This window comes from Hippichthys cyanospilos, chromosome 3 (genome assembly GCF_059441005.1).
Source record: "Hippichthys cyanospilos isolate Australia breed blue-spotted pipefish chromosome 3, RoL_Hcya_1.0, whole genome shotgun sequence".
NCBI classification, from domain to species: Eukaryota; Metazoa; Chordata; class Actinopteri; order Syngnathiformes; family Syngnathidae; genus Hippichthys; species Hippichthys cyanospilos.
The window spans coordinates 19861029-19876826 of record NC_142371.1 but is presented as its reverse complement, the minus strand read 5'-3'; the positions used below and the strand labels follow the sequence as shown (position 1 = coordinate 19876826).

At 39.5% G+C, this 15798-nt stretch overlaps 2 protein-coding genes across 4 annotated transcripts; both read left to right on the top strand.

Annotated features, from left to right (window-relative positions):
* The first annotated feature begins 2929 nt into the window (after positions 1–2929).
* Positions 2930–9169, top strand: aicda (activation induced cytidine deaminase). Of its 3 annotated transcripts, none has more exons than XM_088411881.1 (5): positions 2930–3017; positions 8288–8359; positions 8466–8748; positions 8820–8935; positions 8995–9169. In XM_088411881.1, the coding sequence occupies exons 2-5, from the start codon at positions 8294–8296 to the stop codon at positions 9040–9042; spliced, it is 513 nt and encodes a 170-aa protein (XP_088268007.1). In that variant the 5' UTR covers positions 2930–3017; positions 8288–8293; the 3' UTR covers positions 9043–9169. The 3 variants fall into 3 exon arrangements, with proteins under 3 accessions (XP_088268007.1, XP_088268005.1, XP_088268006.1); XM_088411879.1 differs by lacking the exon at positions 2930–3017 and adding an exon at positions 4865–5489 and having other exon boundaries at positions 8194–8359; XM_088411880.1 differs by lacking the exon at positions 2930–3017 and adding an exon at positions 6097–7170 and having other exon boundaries at positions 8194–8359.
* An 844-nt stretch (positions 9170–10013) lies between these two features.
* Positions 10014–15706, top strand: necap1 (NECAP endocytosis associated 1). Its single transcript, XM_088411217.1, has 7 exons — positions 10014–10235; positions 11211–11311; positions 11467–11571; positions 12293–12374; positions 12465–12573; positions 13080–13227; positions 14574–15706. The coding sequence occupies exons 1-7, from the start codon at positions 10135–10137 to the stop codon at positions 14678–14680; spliced, it is 753 nt and encodes a 250-aa protein (XP_088267343.1). The 5' UTR covers positions 10014–10134; the 3' UTR covers positions 14681–15706.
* The last annotated feature ends 92 nt before the right edge of the window (positions 15707–15798 follow it).

The following is a 15798-nucleotide window of genomic DNA, read 5'->3' as shown; positions in this document are numbered from 1 at the left end:
AGCAAACCTAATTTAATCCAATTTTTCCCAAAATGAATGTTTATTTTCAAACTAAGAGCAAATTAATTGGAACATGAAGCACCCTGCTGAATTGTCTTATAGTGTTGTTTTTTTTTTGTTGTTGTTGTTGTTTTTTTTTTAATGGATGCACATTATCCTGGGGCATAGCCCAAAAATTTCAGAAAGAATCATTCTATATCATACTGTACAATCTGGCTTTTGTAGGGAAAAAAAAAACTATTTTATGATACACATGTAAATATGCAGTTCATATATTGTTAATAACTTGTGGCAAGAGGCCTATGAATACTGCATGCTTGTTAGAATGGCAGAAAAATTAAATATATATGTAGTGTGCTTTCACATAATCAGTTTTTACCTCCGAAAATTAAAAAACAGATATTAATATATTCTATTTCTACGCTTCATTCCCTTGATTATATGATACTCTATAAAACAATATTCAATACACAGATGTAGCTCAATAACTGATGAAATTACAGCAATTTGAACGTTGCTAAATTGTTTTATTTATAGATAGATAGATAGATAGATAGAAAGCTAGCTCGCTATTTTGATAGCTAGCTAGCTAGCTTTTTAGATAGATAGATAGATAGATAGATAGATAGATAGATAGATAGATAGATAGATAGATAGATAGATAGATAGATAAAAAGCTAGCTAGCTATTTTGATAGCTAGCCAGCTTTTTAGATAGATAGATAGCTATTTCGATAGCTAGCTAGCTAGCTTTTTAGATAGATAGATAGATAGATAGATAGATAGATAGATAGATAGATAGATAGATAGATAGATAGATAGATAGATAGATAGATAGATAGATAGATAGATAGATAAAAAGCTAGCTAGCTATTTTGATAGCTAGCCAGCTTTTTAGATAGGTAGATAGATAGATAGCTATTTCGATAGCTAGCGAGCTAGCTTTTTCGATAGATAGATAGATAGATAGATAGATAGCTATTTCGATAGCTAGCGAGCTAGCTTTTTAGATAGATAGATAGATAGATAGATAGATAGATAGATAGATAGATAGATAGATAGATAGATAGATAGATAGATAGATAGATAGATAGATAGATAGGTAGATAGATAGATAGATAGATAGATCGTTTGTAAATTGCGGTGGTCACCATGGTTACTTATTTACAAAATAAGCAATAAGAATGCAGTCGACAACCATTTTAACCGTGCCCTACAATTTTCGGAGTTCCCTCCCCGGGCCCGTACCGGCCTCCTAAATCAAGTGGTTCCCTGACAGATGTATAAACAAACCGAGCAGCGTTGGACACGAGCGTCCACTCGCGCACGCCGCCAAAATACCGCACGACTAGACGAACCTCAGATGGTGTCAGTGAGCGTTGCATCAATGCGCCACAGCTTCCAAACCGCAGCGCAGACAGGATGTTTGTACGATGCTAATGTGAGGCCAGACAGGTTAACCTCTTGTGCATATATATGATTAAAAACCGCTCTCGTATGCGCACCGCCGATGTTGTTTCACTAACGTGTGCGAGTAACTTTTACTCGCTGTCGAATTTTATTCGGGCTCCGAAACACAAATGGCGCTAAAATGCAAACTGACCTTCACAGTAGGAAAATACACATTTGAAAATGTTCGACTCGCAAGTCCCAAAATTGCATACTCACAAGTATTGGTAGCGGGTACAGGGCTGAGATCGGCCTTATTCCAAGTTAATCGAGTTCTCAAGGTGAATACCGATACCAACTACTGATAATAAAAAAAAATGTCCGTTGTCAACCTTTTTTTTCAATGTGAAATATTTTTTTTCAGCCAAAAACCTGTGTGAATCATCTTCGGATGAAAAAAAAACAAAACAAAGATTGCTGTCTCTTCCATGACTGATTGATTCAGCTTTGGAGCAACATTTGTCGCAGTAACTCGAGGCATATTTTATTCGGCAAATCCAGAATTTAGCTTGTGTATGATCATCAGTATGATTTATGGCTCTTCTTCTTGAGAAAATAATGACATACAATGTTTTGCAAAGGAGTCGCTATAACACAATTTAGCAATAAGTTGTGCAGAGTTCCAGTTCATTTGCTCTTAATTTGAAAAGACATTGCATAAGCCCCCAAAATATAGGACGCACATGTGTGTAGGACACACCCTTAATTTTAGTGTCAAATTCTGGTATTTTTTATGTTGTCGTGTATATATATATATATATATATATATATATATATATATATATATATATATATATATATATATATATATATATATATATACTTTTTTTCTGTTTTGGACTCAGCTGTAAACTGTATAAACACTGTAAAAAATAACCAAAAGTTGTTGAAAGTTGATTTATTTAGCTTTTTTTCTTTTGTGAGTATTAAAAAGGGTTTATGTATAGTTTTGCACTTTTTATAGATAGTCAGCGTGTAAAACCTGGGATTTGGTTGCCAAAAACCAAGGACACACACGCACACTGGTTTTTACATCAAAGTAAGGACACGTGATTGAAACTGCATTTTCTATCCCCTGACCCTAACCTTAACCATCACAATATTGCCTAACCGTAAGCCTTACCCTAATCCCAACCAAAATCCAGTTCAAACCCACACTCTAAAATCTTGCCCTGCACTTACGGGGTCCACCAAAATGTTCCCCACAAGTCCAAGACGCCCCACAAAGACAGTGAAACCCGGGACTTGGTCCCCACCTTGTGTCAAAAACAAAGGACACACACACACACAGTCTAAAACGCACACGCTGCAAACTCCATCATGCAAGCTGCACTCGCAAGCCTTTAATTATCTTTGATGAAAAAGCTTCGACACCCAGTAACACCGCACTGTTGTTAGCGAACGCTCGCTCAGAGTTTTTCGGCGCGTCAAAGCCGCGTTTGTCCGTTTTCGTCGGGCCTCGTCGGATTCTTTTCTTCTTTCCGCATGACTGGCGAGGGAGCAGACACCTGTTAGCGGGGCCTCCGCGCCCGCCCGATTCGGGCCTATTATTGTTGTCAGGAAACAGATGTGAGTTCACACACTGGAAAGAAAGTGTGTTTGTGACTGTGGTCATATGCGTCTGCACGGTATGGCCAGCGTGCGCCCGGCGTGGGCGTGCTCGGAAAGAGTGACTCTGCATTTCCTACGCTCGGGCTCTGGCAAGGGGGTTAAACGCGCTGCAGCGTCAAGCTGGCAGATTCTTCCGCATCACATGACGAGAGATGGCAAAAGTACTCAAGTAGGAGATACTTGTGCAAAAAAAAAAAAAAAAAAGTTACTGCAGATCCTACAGCAGTTAAAGTTAAAATGTAAACATTTAGCTCGAATGCACACACTTATTTTCCGAATTTTGTAAATGCTTTTAAAGGTGTAAGAATGAAAGTTATTTGTGAATATTATTTGTTCGGTGTCATCAGTTCTATCCATACATATGAAGGTTAAATTTAACATCCATAAAAACTTGAAAAATGGTATGGTCTGGTTTTGTAGGCTGTGAGGCAATGATGATGCTTTGACTGGTCTCTACCGCCACCTTCAGTCTTGAGGTGAAACACGAGTCAACAATGAATTTTCTGTTTGCTGACATAGTTTGACCGCCGCTCAACGGAATGTCGCAAAAATCGTAGGAAAATCAGTGTCATAAATCCCATTAAAATGCCTCTCAAAAATTGTAATTATAATGGTTTTTAATGGTCCAAAATTTGGACAATGATTATTTTTGTCCGCAAAATCTCACACGTCCAGCTGCAATCGCATGCAAATGTCAGAATCGTTGCATTTTTAAAATTTTACATGTTTCAATCATCTGCTGGGAATTTTAACTCCCTAGCATTTTCCCCCCAGTGATTCTTTTATGATATCATCAAAAAAAATCAAAGGAATTTCCATAATTTGGAACATAACACCATAATTTGACTGTCAATCATGCCCATTTTAACAGTTTCTTTCTTCTATTAGCTCACTTTTCTCAAAGTCAAAATTGAGCATCTGTTAAGTGGTTGCAAAATTGTGCACACCCTCCTGATAATTTACATGGGGATATATTGAGCGCTTTCGTTTACAAATATCTTTTTCTTGCTCTGTATGCACCTTTAGCAGTTCTAGAAAGCAGTCTTTTTTATTTAATCACTTTCTTAAGTGTTGTACTTTTATTTACTGTATTAGATGCAAATATAGTTACTATGCTGTGTATAAATTGCCCTATAAATCCAAAATATTACTTTTTAAAAAAAATTTACAAACCCTTGCCAAAACTAAACAATGTGAGCAATTTTCGTCACCGCGGAAAATCCCCTCCCCTTCAAGCTGTTTTTATCAGCGCAGGGATTCTTAGAAACGCATCAATGAAGGAAAATAACACTTTGGGAGTGTCTAAGGCATAGGTGTCAAACTCAAGGCCCGGGGGCCAGATCCGGCCCGCCACATCAATTTATGTGGCCCGCGAAATCTTGGGCAAACTTCAAATTTCTGGTTAAATTACTAAATTTGCAAGTTGTCCTCAACATTTAAAAATTTGGGGGTAAAAATAACAAGCATTTTTTGTTCCCAATATCTCTTTTGAACAGTTTTTACCGGGCTCTTATTTCAAAAACTAGTTAGAAGTGTGACAAACACACCTAAAATTGATTTGATTTAACAATAATACCGGCACTCTGACAAAAATTATAACTACAATGCGGCCCCCGATAAATATGAGTTCGACACCCCTGGTCTAAGGTGAGAAATCAACAATTGGAACATTATTAAACGCTCCAAAAAGTTACCTTTTCATGTTACGGCCCTTTTAGCTATAGTAAAAGTATTTGTACTTGATTACTTGTCACCACAAGATACAGGCCGTAAATGAAACGAAATGACCCAGAGTGGAGTGTGCGCAACATGGGAAGTGGTTCCGTACAGTTTTATTTGGCATTTGATCAGGAAGCAGAAAGTACACAGGCCCAGTGTGTGAGATCAAATAAGCAGAGGATTTGGGATTAGTGCACTGTCTAGTAATGCGGTATGAAGCCAGGCCGCACACATGAATCAGACTAAAATTAGGCCGCCGCGCAATAATAGGATCAATCCCAAAAATGAGTTCCAGATGATGCGCGGCACGTCGTCTTGTGCGAACGGCATGCCCGAGCGGAGGGCTAACATCACACGAGCAAAAAAGGGAGAGGGTGAATTCCCCCGACCGCAGAGCGCACGAGAGAGCGAGGGGAGTCGTGGGCCGGGCTCGAGCGAAAACAGACGGGGGAGAAAAGAGCGGAACGCGCCCTGTTTTGGCGAGCGGGACGTCCAGTCTCGCCGACGTGCCGGGCCGGGCCGGAGTTGACAGTTTGGGAAAACCCAGATGGTAGGGCCAGGTGGTACGTGCCAGTCTTCTGAGGTTTGGGCATGAGGATGGTTTCACCAAATTGTGGTGGCGTGTGGGACTGGAGAAAAGCGTGTGGTTCCAAATGAGAAGATGCGCTAAATGAACAAAAAAGCGCAGGGACACGCCTCCTCAATTTCGGGGTTGGTTTATGTTCTTTTTCTTGTTTGAATTCATCAAGGCGTGTTCAATTTTGCTGCCTGGAGGATCTAACAGCCAGGTGTCCCAATGGTTTGGTCCGTTTTGCTGACTAACGCTGTTCACAAACCAGCGGCGCCTTCAGAATCGTTTCATGGGGGTGGCGCAGCAAAACTAAAAGCCATCATTTCACAATATCATTATTATGTTGTAGTAAACCCGCCAGTGGAACTTAAAGGTTACGCGCTAGATATTTAATGTTACTAATGATCGAATGCACACAGCTAAAACTGTACTGTAGATATCAGGGGAGCTGCACGTTTACTGTATCGGAAGTGTTTGTGGTTTTTGTGAGTGTGCGGATGGGGTTTGCATTCACGTGTGAGCCCCGCTTCTCTATCTCTTCTCACCTGCATAAAACCACCTTGGAGATTTCTTTCAATTTTTTTTTGTGCTGTACATCATAATGTTTTATGCTTTAAGACCCCTTGGGGTGTATGTGAGATTTGTAACTGATTTTTCACCAATCCATGTTTATTTTCAAATTAACAGCAAATTAATTAGAACAGTACGCAACCTTTTGACAAATTGTATTAGAGTGGCTTTTTTTTTTAATTCCAAAATGCCTTGTCAAAACTGTAGAGGAACGTTTGAGGGTGCTCAAAATTTCCTTGTCCAAGAAGCAGTACAGGTGACATTTTGATGACCTTTGGCGACCTTTGCAGACAGTTGATGACTAGGCTCAAAATATTCATAGTTACGCACGTGCTATATACTTTTGGTGACTGTTTTTTTTTTTTTAAGTTTAATTTAATTTTTCTGAGCCCCTCTTCTCTATCGCTTCTCTCCTGCATAAAACCACCTTGGAGATTTCTTTCAATCTTTTTTTGTGCTGTACATCATAATGTTTTATGCTTTAAGACCCCTTGGGGTGTATGTGAGATTTGTAACTGATTTTTCACCAATCCATGTTTATTTTCAAATTAACAGCAAATTAATTAGAACAGTACGCAACCTTTTGACAAATTGTATTATAGTGGCTTTTTTTTTAATTCCAAAATGCCTTGTCAAAACTGTAGAGGAACGTTTGAGGGTGCTCAAAATTTCCTTGTCCAAGAAGCAGTACAGGTGACATTTTGGCGACCTTTTGCAGACGGTTGTTGACTAGGCTCAAAATATTCATAGTTACGCACATGCTGTATACTTTTGGTGACTGTTTTTTTTTAAGTTTAATTTAATTTTTCTAGTACAAAATATGTGCAATAAAGCATTAGAATCGTTTTTGTTTAGCTTTGGATTCAGAAACATTAAAACAATGATTGGCTCATGTTCGGTCTCAGCATTCAATGTAAACATCATAAAAGTATTACACAAATTCACAAGCAGCTGACGATAGCTTGTGATTTTTCGGAATAGAGAATTCATCGTCATAGTGCCACGCCCCTAAAAATTGAACTTTCAAAAAAAAAAATTCTGTCCAACCAGAAGCTGTATCTGCTGGATGCAGGATGTTTATGATGAGATGTAACTTCTCGGTTCCCTCTCGCAAAAAAAAAAAAAAAAAAAAACGCACGCACAAACACGTACACAAACACACTTTCGCTCTTTCTCATTCACCTTCATTGAATACCCGCAAGCCAGTGATTGACGAAGCGCGTCTTTCGAAATGATTACAAAGCTAGACAGGTGAGCATAACAAATGCATTTATACACATTTCGTGTTTTGATTTTGTTTTCGCGTAGATCCCGCCTTTTAACCTTTAGACGAAAACTGTTTAGCCTATCAAATGTTACATTTTTTCTGTTAGCTAAATAACATGTTTGTTGCAGTGTAATCACACTTGGGTTTACTATTGTGATCCCCAGGGGGGGTAATCTTTATTTTCACACTGTTAAAAACCAGTTGAGGTTTCAGTTTTACTGAGTACTGATGAACTGGTTTTCACAAGACGAGTGAAAGTGAGACCAAAAGAGGTGAAGCTGCCTTCCGACCGTCCTTTGCTTGCTTTTGGTTTACCACGGATTTTGCATGTTGGGGAAATATATATACATATATTCGTTTATGCATCTAGTTAAAATAATATAAATTTTGCCAATTTATGTATTAGAAACAGTCCATTCGATGGTGCAGCGCAGCATTGCGCCGCTGGGAAGCATAATAATAAATCAGCGTAAATTTCAGACTATAAAATGCTACTTTTTTCTCACGCTTTGAACCTTGCGGCTGATCGTCCACTGTGGCTTACCAGCAGTTTTTTACAAGTCATTAATCTCCCAGTAAACAAAGGGAGACAGAAGAAGATTCTACGGAAGTATTGATTTTGAGTTTTACGCTCCACCAGGTAGCACAATGCAAATCGGGCATGTTACTATTGGTGCAGTAATCTTACAATCCGAGTGTTTTGGTGTTATGGTGGAAATATGTTGGTGTTGCTCTTATTTCTAAACATGCAGGGATTTTCAGTATGTTGAAGGCATGATGTAGCTTTAGCAAGGCAGTTTGAAAAAAGTTTTAAATCAAACAAAAATGTAAAAAAAATAGCTTTGTATCAGCTTTCTGCATAAAAATCTGATGTTAGAACCTGCGTCTTATAGTCTGGCGCAGCCTATCCGTAAAAAAATGAATTTTCTTTTGAATTTTTGTCGGTGTATTTTATAATCCGGTGCATTTTGTAAAAGTAAATGTTGCCTCATCTCCCTATGCGTCAGTGTGCTTTTGCCCCGCAAAAAGTTCATCTACCACTACAAGAACATGCGCTGGGCAAAAGGCCGCCACGAAACCTACCTGTGCTTTGTGGTGAAGAGACGAATGGGGCCGGACTCCTTGGCTTTTGACTTTGGGCATCTCCGTAATAAAAATGGCTGCCATGTAGAGGTGAGTATAGATACATTTGAAATATTTTGAAATAACGTTTTTTTTTATTGGTTTGTCCATGTTTGAATACACTGTACTTTTTCAAACATTGACCATTGAACTTTAGCTGCTGTTTCTGCGCTACCTGGGAGTCTTGTGCCCTGGAGTGTGGGGTAGCGGAGAGGCAGGCCAGAAGAGGCTCAGATACTCCATCACTTGGTTCTGCTCCTGGTCTCCTTGCGCAAATTGCTCCGCTGCTTTGTCCCAGTTCCTGAGCGGCATGCCCAACCTTCGACTAAGGATCTTCGTGGCCCGTCTCTACTTTTGTGACGTGGAGGACAGTCACGAGAGAGAGGGGCTACGACTCCTGCAGAAAACGGGAGTGCAAATTACAGTCATGAGTTACAAAGGTACTTTGAAATCATCATATACAGTGAAAAATCTTACTCAGAAAGCACTGATGCTTTCTGTTGTATTCTAGACTATTACTACTGCTGGCAGAACTTTGTGGATCGTAAAAAAAGCCAATTTAAGGCCTGGGATGGCCTTCAAGAAAACTCTGTCCGACTGTCCAGAAAACTCAATCGCATCCTTCAGGTACAAACTAACAATCGTGAAGTAAAATTGATATAATTCTAACGGCAAGTCTTTTTCAGGCTAATGAGATCGATTTCAGAGATGCCTTCAAGCTTCTTGGACTGTGAAACTTTAATCGACAGTGGACCCTCCTACTGAGACTGAGAATTAAACTGCTTTTGTATTAGCAAGGCTTGAATGAAAATCGCTTGCTTGATTGTTGTATCCATGCAGTATGGCCATACGAAATTAAAAAATCGCTCATTTTGTTCATGTAAATTTTGATTGTGATATCTGAATGAAAGTCTGCGAACACGCATAAGAAAAAGACCTTTTCATTGCAAAGTTTGTGGGAATGCATTCGCACAAAAGCAACGTCTTTCTTCGCACGTGACACACAGGAGAAAAAAAACCTTTGATTGTTCAATTTGTGGTGGAAGAATCATTCAGGGGACGTCTTTGAATTTGCACTTGCTCAATCAACAGGGTGAACAAATTTGCACCAAAATCAAAATGCAATTGAATTCATTTGACTTTAATAATATTCAAATACAGGACTAAGATATCAAAATACGCAAGTCACGGTAATCATTGCACAAGCTATAATTATGAATGTAAAAACGTGGAGCAAATCAGACCTATTACGAGTTCATACAGTAATTTTGCCAAAGAAAAAGTTTGACAATAAAATGCTAATGTCATTTGGAATAAAAACGTTTCGTGAAATAAGTTAAATTGAGTAATTTGAAATCTATAATCAAAGACTTTATTGAAAATATTTTTGTGAAGGCTAAAAAGTGAATGTAGCACGAAAGTGTGGAGAATAACTTTGAAGTGCTTGTCATTTAAATAATTATTGAAATACTTCAGGAAAATATAAGCTCATAAATATTTTATTTTTCGCATTCTAGCCTATTTCATTAACCTAAAAAAAAGTCTCACCCATACGTAAATGGTTCACCCCATCCATCCATTTTTTTTTTAAATAAAAGAGAGGCTGGTACACATGGAGGTGCAAAACGTTGTTTTATTTTATTTATTTATTTATTTTACACAACCAAGGGGTTCTCTTGCACAGGGGTACATCGCTGAAAAAAAAAAATCGAAGAAGAAACAGGCGGAAGTTATTAGCATATCTGCTCAAGCTTCCATTGGGCGTCAAGGGACAGCGCCAACACCAACACAAGCAACGGCGCACACCGACGGAATAACAAGGCAAGATGGCGACGGAGGGTCAGTTCGAGTACGAGTCTGTCCTCTGCGTCAAACCAGAAGTCAACGTGTACCGAATCCCACCGCGAGCATCCAACCGGGCAATCAGGTGAGGCCTGGCCGCGGGGCAACGGTGCCCGCTACCTGCTAGCCGACCTAATGTAGTTTCATGCTACCGGTTAGCATTCTGCTTATGTACTACTTTGACTGCACATCTACTGCAGTAAATTTGCCAAAACACAATTAAAATAACATTCAAGGGCAGTAAATTGGACAGTAGATAACGTTGTTTTTGGCGCTGCATCCGCGACCGTCCACTGAAATGCCTGATGAAAAATGATGATTATCCTATTTGATACATTGGAAGCGCCTGATTAGATGTGATTCAATCTACATTAGGCCCAAATTTTGATTTTACGCATGCAAGATCCACCGTGTCCCTTATTTTAAGACACTTGAGGGTCTACGTGGAACTATTATTATCATCATAAAATTTTGAGACAATTTGGTTTTTATCCACTCCAGCTGCATCGTTGTGGACATAATAAGACATAAATCCCGCGAGACTTCAGCAAAGAGACGCACGCTTACTCACAGCTTGAGTCACGCTTTTTAGACCACCAGTTTGTACGATATAGTTGCAATATTTACAATTTAAATTTCTGTATTTGTTCCATGAAATTCTATAATTTGATGTTTGTTTATGTGTCAAAAGGTGAATCCAACAAGCCAAGTGTTTTAACATTGGGCTTTTTTTTTTTGAATAATCAGATTTCAAATTCATCCTCATTGGGTCAGGGACTAAGCCCTCAAGGACATCAGCATTTTCCTGGCCTACTGATTGGTTGGTCAAAGGAAACCAAGTTCGATTAGCAAAACACATCTGTAGCACCTGCTCACATTAATATTTATATTGACCATCTTTTCCTGAGTACATAATGTATCTATCTAACTTTTATGAAGCTTGTTTATTGATTTATTGATTTATTTTTTGTAATAGAACACCGGCGGCATAAAAGTCATGTCCATCCATCGCTGTCCACACCTCAGCTGCAATCATTCTTTCTTGTATGTCCCATCCCAGGGCTGCCGATTGGAAGCTGGACGCTCCCGATTGGTCGGGGCGCATGCGAGTGGTCGCTCGGGGCAAAGTCGCCTATGTGAAACTGGAGGACAAAATGTCCGGTGAGAGAGAAGCATCTGTTACTTTGTTTTTGTCTGTCTCTTGGTGTGTCCTATTTTAGACAATATTGTCATAACAATACTCCATATTGCTCCAAAATCCCGCCAAAACATAGACCGTAAAAATAATTAATATTTCTTTTGGGTCCAATGTACAGGAGAGCTGTTTGCTCAGGCGCCAGTGGATGAGTACCCCGGCATCGCAGTGGAAACAGTGAGTGACTCGAGCCGGTACTTTGTGCTCCGCATCCAGGATGACAACGGTACGTACGCTGCAGCAAAATTCCTATCTATTTCCGATAACAACTTTATGTATACATTTCAAGTGACATGTTCTGTTACTCACTGATGCAACACATTGAGCAACCTGTGTGATAACAGAGGCGCATGTTCTGTGTATCGATCCACAAGTGTCAACAATGGGCACAACACAGAAGTAAAAAACACAAATATTTAACATTACAATGGGTTTGAAGGTCAAAAAGCAAATATTCCTGTTAAAATTCATTGTTTTTGTAATGCATACATGCAATTTCTAGGAGGGCTTCGACGATAGATTGATGAAAAACTAGTTTTTAACGTTGCATTCAGAGTGAGGCATCACACGTGTGGTCTAGCTACCGCTAGGGTTACCGGAAGTAATGTTGTAATAGCTGATTTAGATGTATTTTGTGATTATTTCTGTGCACCCACAATCTATTTGTAGTGACAGTTAGGCTTTGTAAAATTCAAGAGGTCTCAATTTCACTCCCTGACCTTTAAGGAGGAAGTCAACACCAAAATGTGATATATTTGGCCCCACTGGTCTAGGCACTGCATTCTGATTATTATTATTATGTTTGTGGAATTAAACAGCTATTCTGTCTGTAATATCTACTTGAATGAGGGTAATCTTGGTATTACTCCACCAGTCTCCACAAATTATTACGCAAATTTAAAGGTTAATAGATTCTTTTGTAAGTGGATATGAAATTTCTGTTACAGGCCGCAGCGCCTTCATTGGTATCGGGTTTGGAGACCGAGGCGATGCATTCGACTTCAATGTTGCGCTGCAGGACCATTTCAAGTATGCGGCTTTTGAAATATTAATCAAAAATCATTACGTCTAATGCTACAACCATCAATCTCTTGTCTTTGTTTCCTTTTGTTTCTGAAGGTGGGTAAAACAAGAAAATGAATTCAGCAAACAGGCGCTGGCTCCAGATTCTGCTCCGAAGCTTGACCTGGGCTTCAAAGAGGGACAAACCATCACGCTCAATATTGGGGTAACTATTTCGGAACTAGTCTCACAAAGTGGAATTGTGAAGGTCACATAATACTCCTGGCTCAAGCTAGCAAATGGTGCACAAGTTCGCAAGGTACTCTACGGTATATTTCGTCATTGACCTCTTTTATGTTCATGGCCTGGATATATTTTCTCATAATGTAGGTTGATAATGACACAATCTGACTTGTTTTTAAATTAGTAAGTCTGTTGGAAACCCAATCCCAGAAACGGTTAGCATATTCCCTCATATCACGACCAAGGGGAAACTTATTTACGCAAAATGCAAGTACTCAACCTGTCCTACTAGTCACCGATACTGATACCAAGTACCGATACCCTCTCTTGATTATCGTTGTTCTGTTTGATGTGTTAATATGTGTCTTTTTTTTTGGGGGGGAGGGGGGGGGGGAGAACTAATGATCACTTGGGCCCAGGTAGCACCGTACCGCGGTCTATGAAATCACATTGTCCGACACGCACTCATATAAGTGTTTTCCCCTGCAGCAATCGAAAAAAAAGGATAGGACTCGTCCCCAGAGTTCCGGTGGCCTAGGACTCCTTCCGCCTCCCCCCGGAGGCAGGCTAGCCCCGCCCCCATCCTCCCGATCTAATAATCATAACACGCCGCCATCTGCGGGAGGAAATGACACAGGTAGGTAATTGTAAGCCTCCGTGGAAACGCTGGTAGAGGTCATGCGGCCAATTAGCCCGTCTCTTGTATTTTTGTTTTCCTTTCATGTCAGGAGTATTTTGTGATCTCAGGAGAAACACGGGGGTACTGTTGAGGTCACCAGGTGTTTTGCTTTTGAATTAATGTGTCACGTTTTTTTTTTTTAACTTGCGATTTTTTTTGCGACTTATTATTGAGAAGGTTATTATAAGCCTAACTCATTTCAACGTGCTTGGAAATAAACATCGTCACCCAACTGTCAGCCATGACCCCGTTCCTCTGTTTTACCTGACTCGTATGTGAGCAGAGTTTGCGGAGAAGGTCAGAAAAAAGGGAATTATTTATTGAAAAAAGTCATAAAATGGCTGAAGTTCCCTTGGCCTCAGCGGACTGGCGCCAAGCTGTTGCCAATGGGGCTTTACAACCACAGCGCGGAGCTGTGTGTGCCCAAAATTGTGGCCGACACGCCACAAGGTTGAACACACTGGAATTTGTGATGAATTGGATACTTACCTGACATTCAAAAATAATTCCCTGACCACCTAGTTTAACTTTTATTTTTATAGTGCCAAATGGCGACTAATATGACGTTAAGGGGGTTTCCATTTGGAGCCCCTTCACTCCCATTCCCCTTTTAATGTTAAAGAGACCTGACAACAGAAAATATATATATATATATATATATATATATATATATATATATATATATATATATATATATATATATATATATATATATATATATTTATTTATTTATTTATTTTATTTTTTTTCTTGGCATTTTAAGCTATCTTTTTTCGATTCACAATAAGCTGTAATTCATTCAAATTATATATATATATATATATATATATATATATATATATATATATATATACTTGTTTTTCTTTTAATAATTTTTTAATAATACCATGTAAAAACGTTTAGATAGCTAGTTCATTTCACTTTCAAGGGGGCAGTTTTTAATAGCACGAAAAAACCTAACAACATATTATTTTGCCAGTTTTGATGTGTGTGCAAAGTTTCATATGTTTTCACAAATGTAAAAATCTTTGCTTTTACTTGTCATTTTGAGCCTCTTAAGATGTTTTTAGGAGTTCTTTTTTTTTTAAATGTGACCTCAATGAAAGGGCCAAAGAGACCACATTTACAGGAAAAGTAAAAACTGCAGACTTCCTGTTTTTTTTAGTTAAAACGACCTAAATAGTTCGTCACCGGTCCAGTACAAAAGGATCTTTGACGCCGGTATCTATCAACGGCACCGATCACTTGGCCGAGTTGTTCATGTGATAATGGTGGCTAGATTTGTGGTATCTCTTCTCCACCAGGCTGTTTGTTGGATCTGGACTCGAGCAACTCCAACTCGGTGGCTCCGTCCAATCCGCCGGCGACGGCCGGCTCAGACCTGTGGGGAGACTTTGACTCCCCCAAGTGAGCGGATTTCCACTCTTGTTTTTCCTCCCTTTCCTCTCTCTTTCTCTCTCCCTCTCGCAGTAACATTATGCAGCACTTTTCGCGTCGTTGCTTTCCCCTTTGAGGGGGTCCCCTACCGCTCCCTGCCGAGCAGGGTAACCCCTTCCCCCACCATTACCGTCTCTTGTATAGTGTATTAATCAGTATAAGTTCTAACGCCGTTAGTGTCAAGGCTAACACTAATTCTCATGTCAGTTTATTTGTCTCCTCCCTCCTTTTAACTGTGAACATGATAGAAATGTGAGGTTATATTACAAACAATGCAGTTTCTGTACAGAGAATATTTATTTTCAATGTGTGTTTAGTCATCTGTGTCGTAGCTTTTTTTTTTTTTTTTTGGTCCCCTTTGATGGGTTAATTATATGCACTTTGTCTGTTAATAAGTCTTAATTCAACAGTCGGATTGTTCTATTAGGTTTGCCATTATCTACTTGAAAAACTTGAGCGGTTTACCCAAGCGGTGCTGCTCTCTGGCTCCCTCTAGTGGACGCTTTGGGCATAACAGCAATACTTGTAGTGTAGACATACATGATGGAGCAGCTGCATTTTGAAAACTGGCAGCCGTAGTGAATCAGTTCTAGGGTGGAGCCGGCAGCCAAGTTGACGTGTGGCCGGCCTACCTGAAAGATTTAGTGGCGCCGGATGTCAGATAAGCTCGGTCACGACCTTTGACCCGCTTAGTGAAGTCATCGCCCGCCGTTCTTGGGGTGGTCATCTGACAACCTGAAAGGTTTTACGCTAACGACCTGATTTTGATGTAAAACGTTTCCTTTTTGGACCGACGCATCGTTGGGACCAAGCTTATGTTTGTGACTCGCGTTTTTGGTTATTGTGATGTCGTGTACATGCAGATAGATTATGTTGATTCACAATGCTGATGGATGTTGACTGGCACTTGCAGATAATAACCATAACAAAATGTTTGACCAACGTGATTTGTTGTGTATGGAAATGAATATGCAAAGATAAACTTAAGACGGAAACAACACGACTTTTGTATTTTATTTCCTCAACAAAGAGGAGGTTAAATCATCAAACCGTGCATTTTGTAGAGCTGCTTATCCTCACTAGGGTCACCTG

Excerpts from the sequence above, each read along its gene's own strand:
- aicda (XM_088411879.1), top strand. The coding sequence starts at position 5,449 with ATGAACAAAAAAGCGCAGGGACACGCCTCCTCAATTTCGGG. Across the intron at positions 5,490-8,193 it reads CACGCCTCCTCAATTTCGGG|TGTGCTTTTGCCCCGCAAAA; the intron begins GTTGGTTTATGT and ends CCTATGCGTCAG. Across the intron at positions 8,360-8,465 it reads AAAATGGCTGCCATGTAGAG|CTGCTGTTTCTGCGCTACCT; the intron begins GTGAGTATAGAT and ends ATTGAACTTTAG.
- necap1 (XM_088411217.1), top strand. The coding sequence starts at position 10,135 with ATGGCGACGGAGGGTCAGTTCGAGTACGAGTCTGTCCTCTGCGTCAAA. Across the intron at positions 11,312-11,466 it reads ACTGGAGGACAAAATGTCCG|GAGAGCTGTTTGCTCAGGCG; the intron begins GTGAGAGAGAAG and ends TCCAATGTACAG. Across the intron at positions 12,375-12,464 it reads GCGCTGCAGGACCATTTCAA|GTGGGTAAAACAAGAAAATG; the intron begins GTATGCGGCTTT and ends TTGTTTCTGAAG.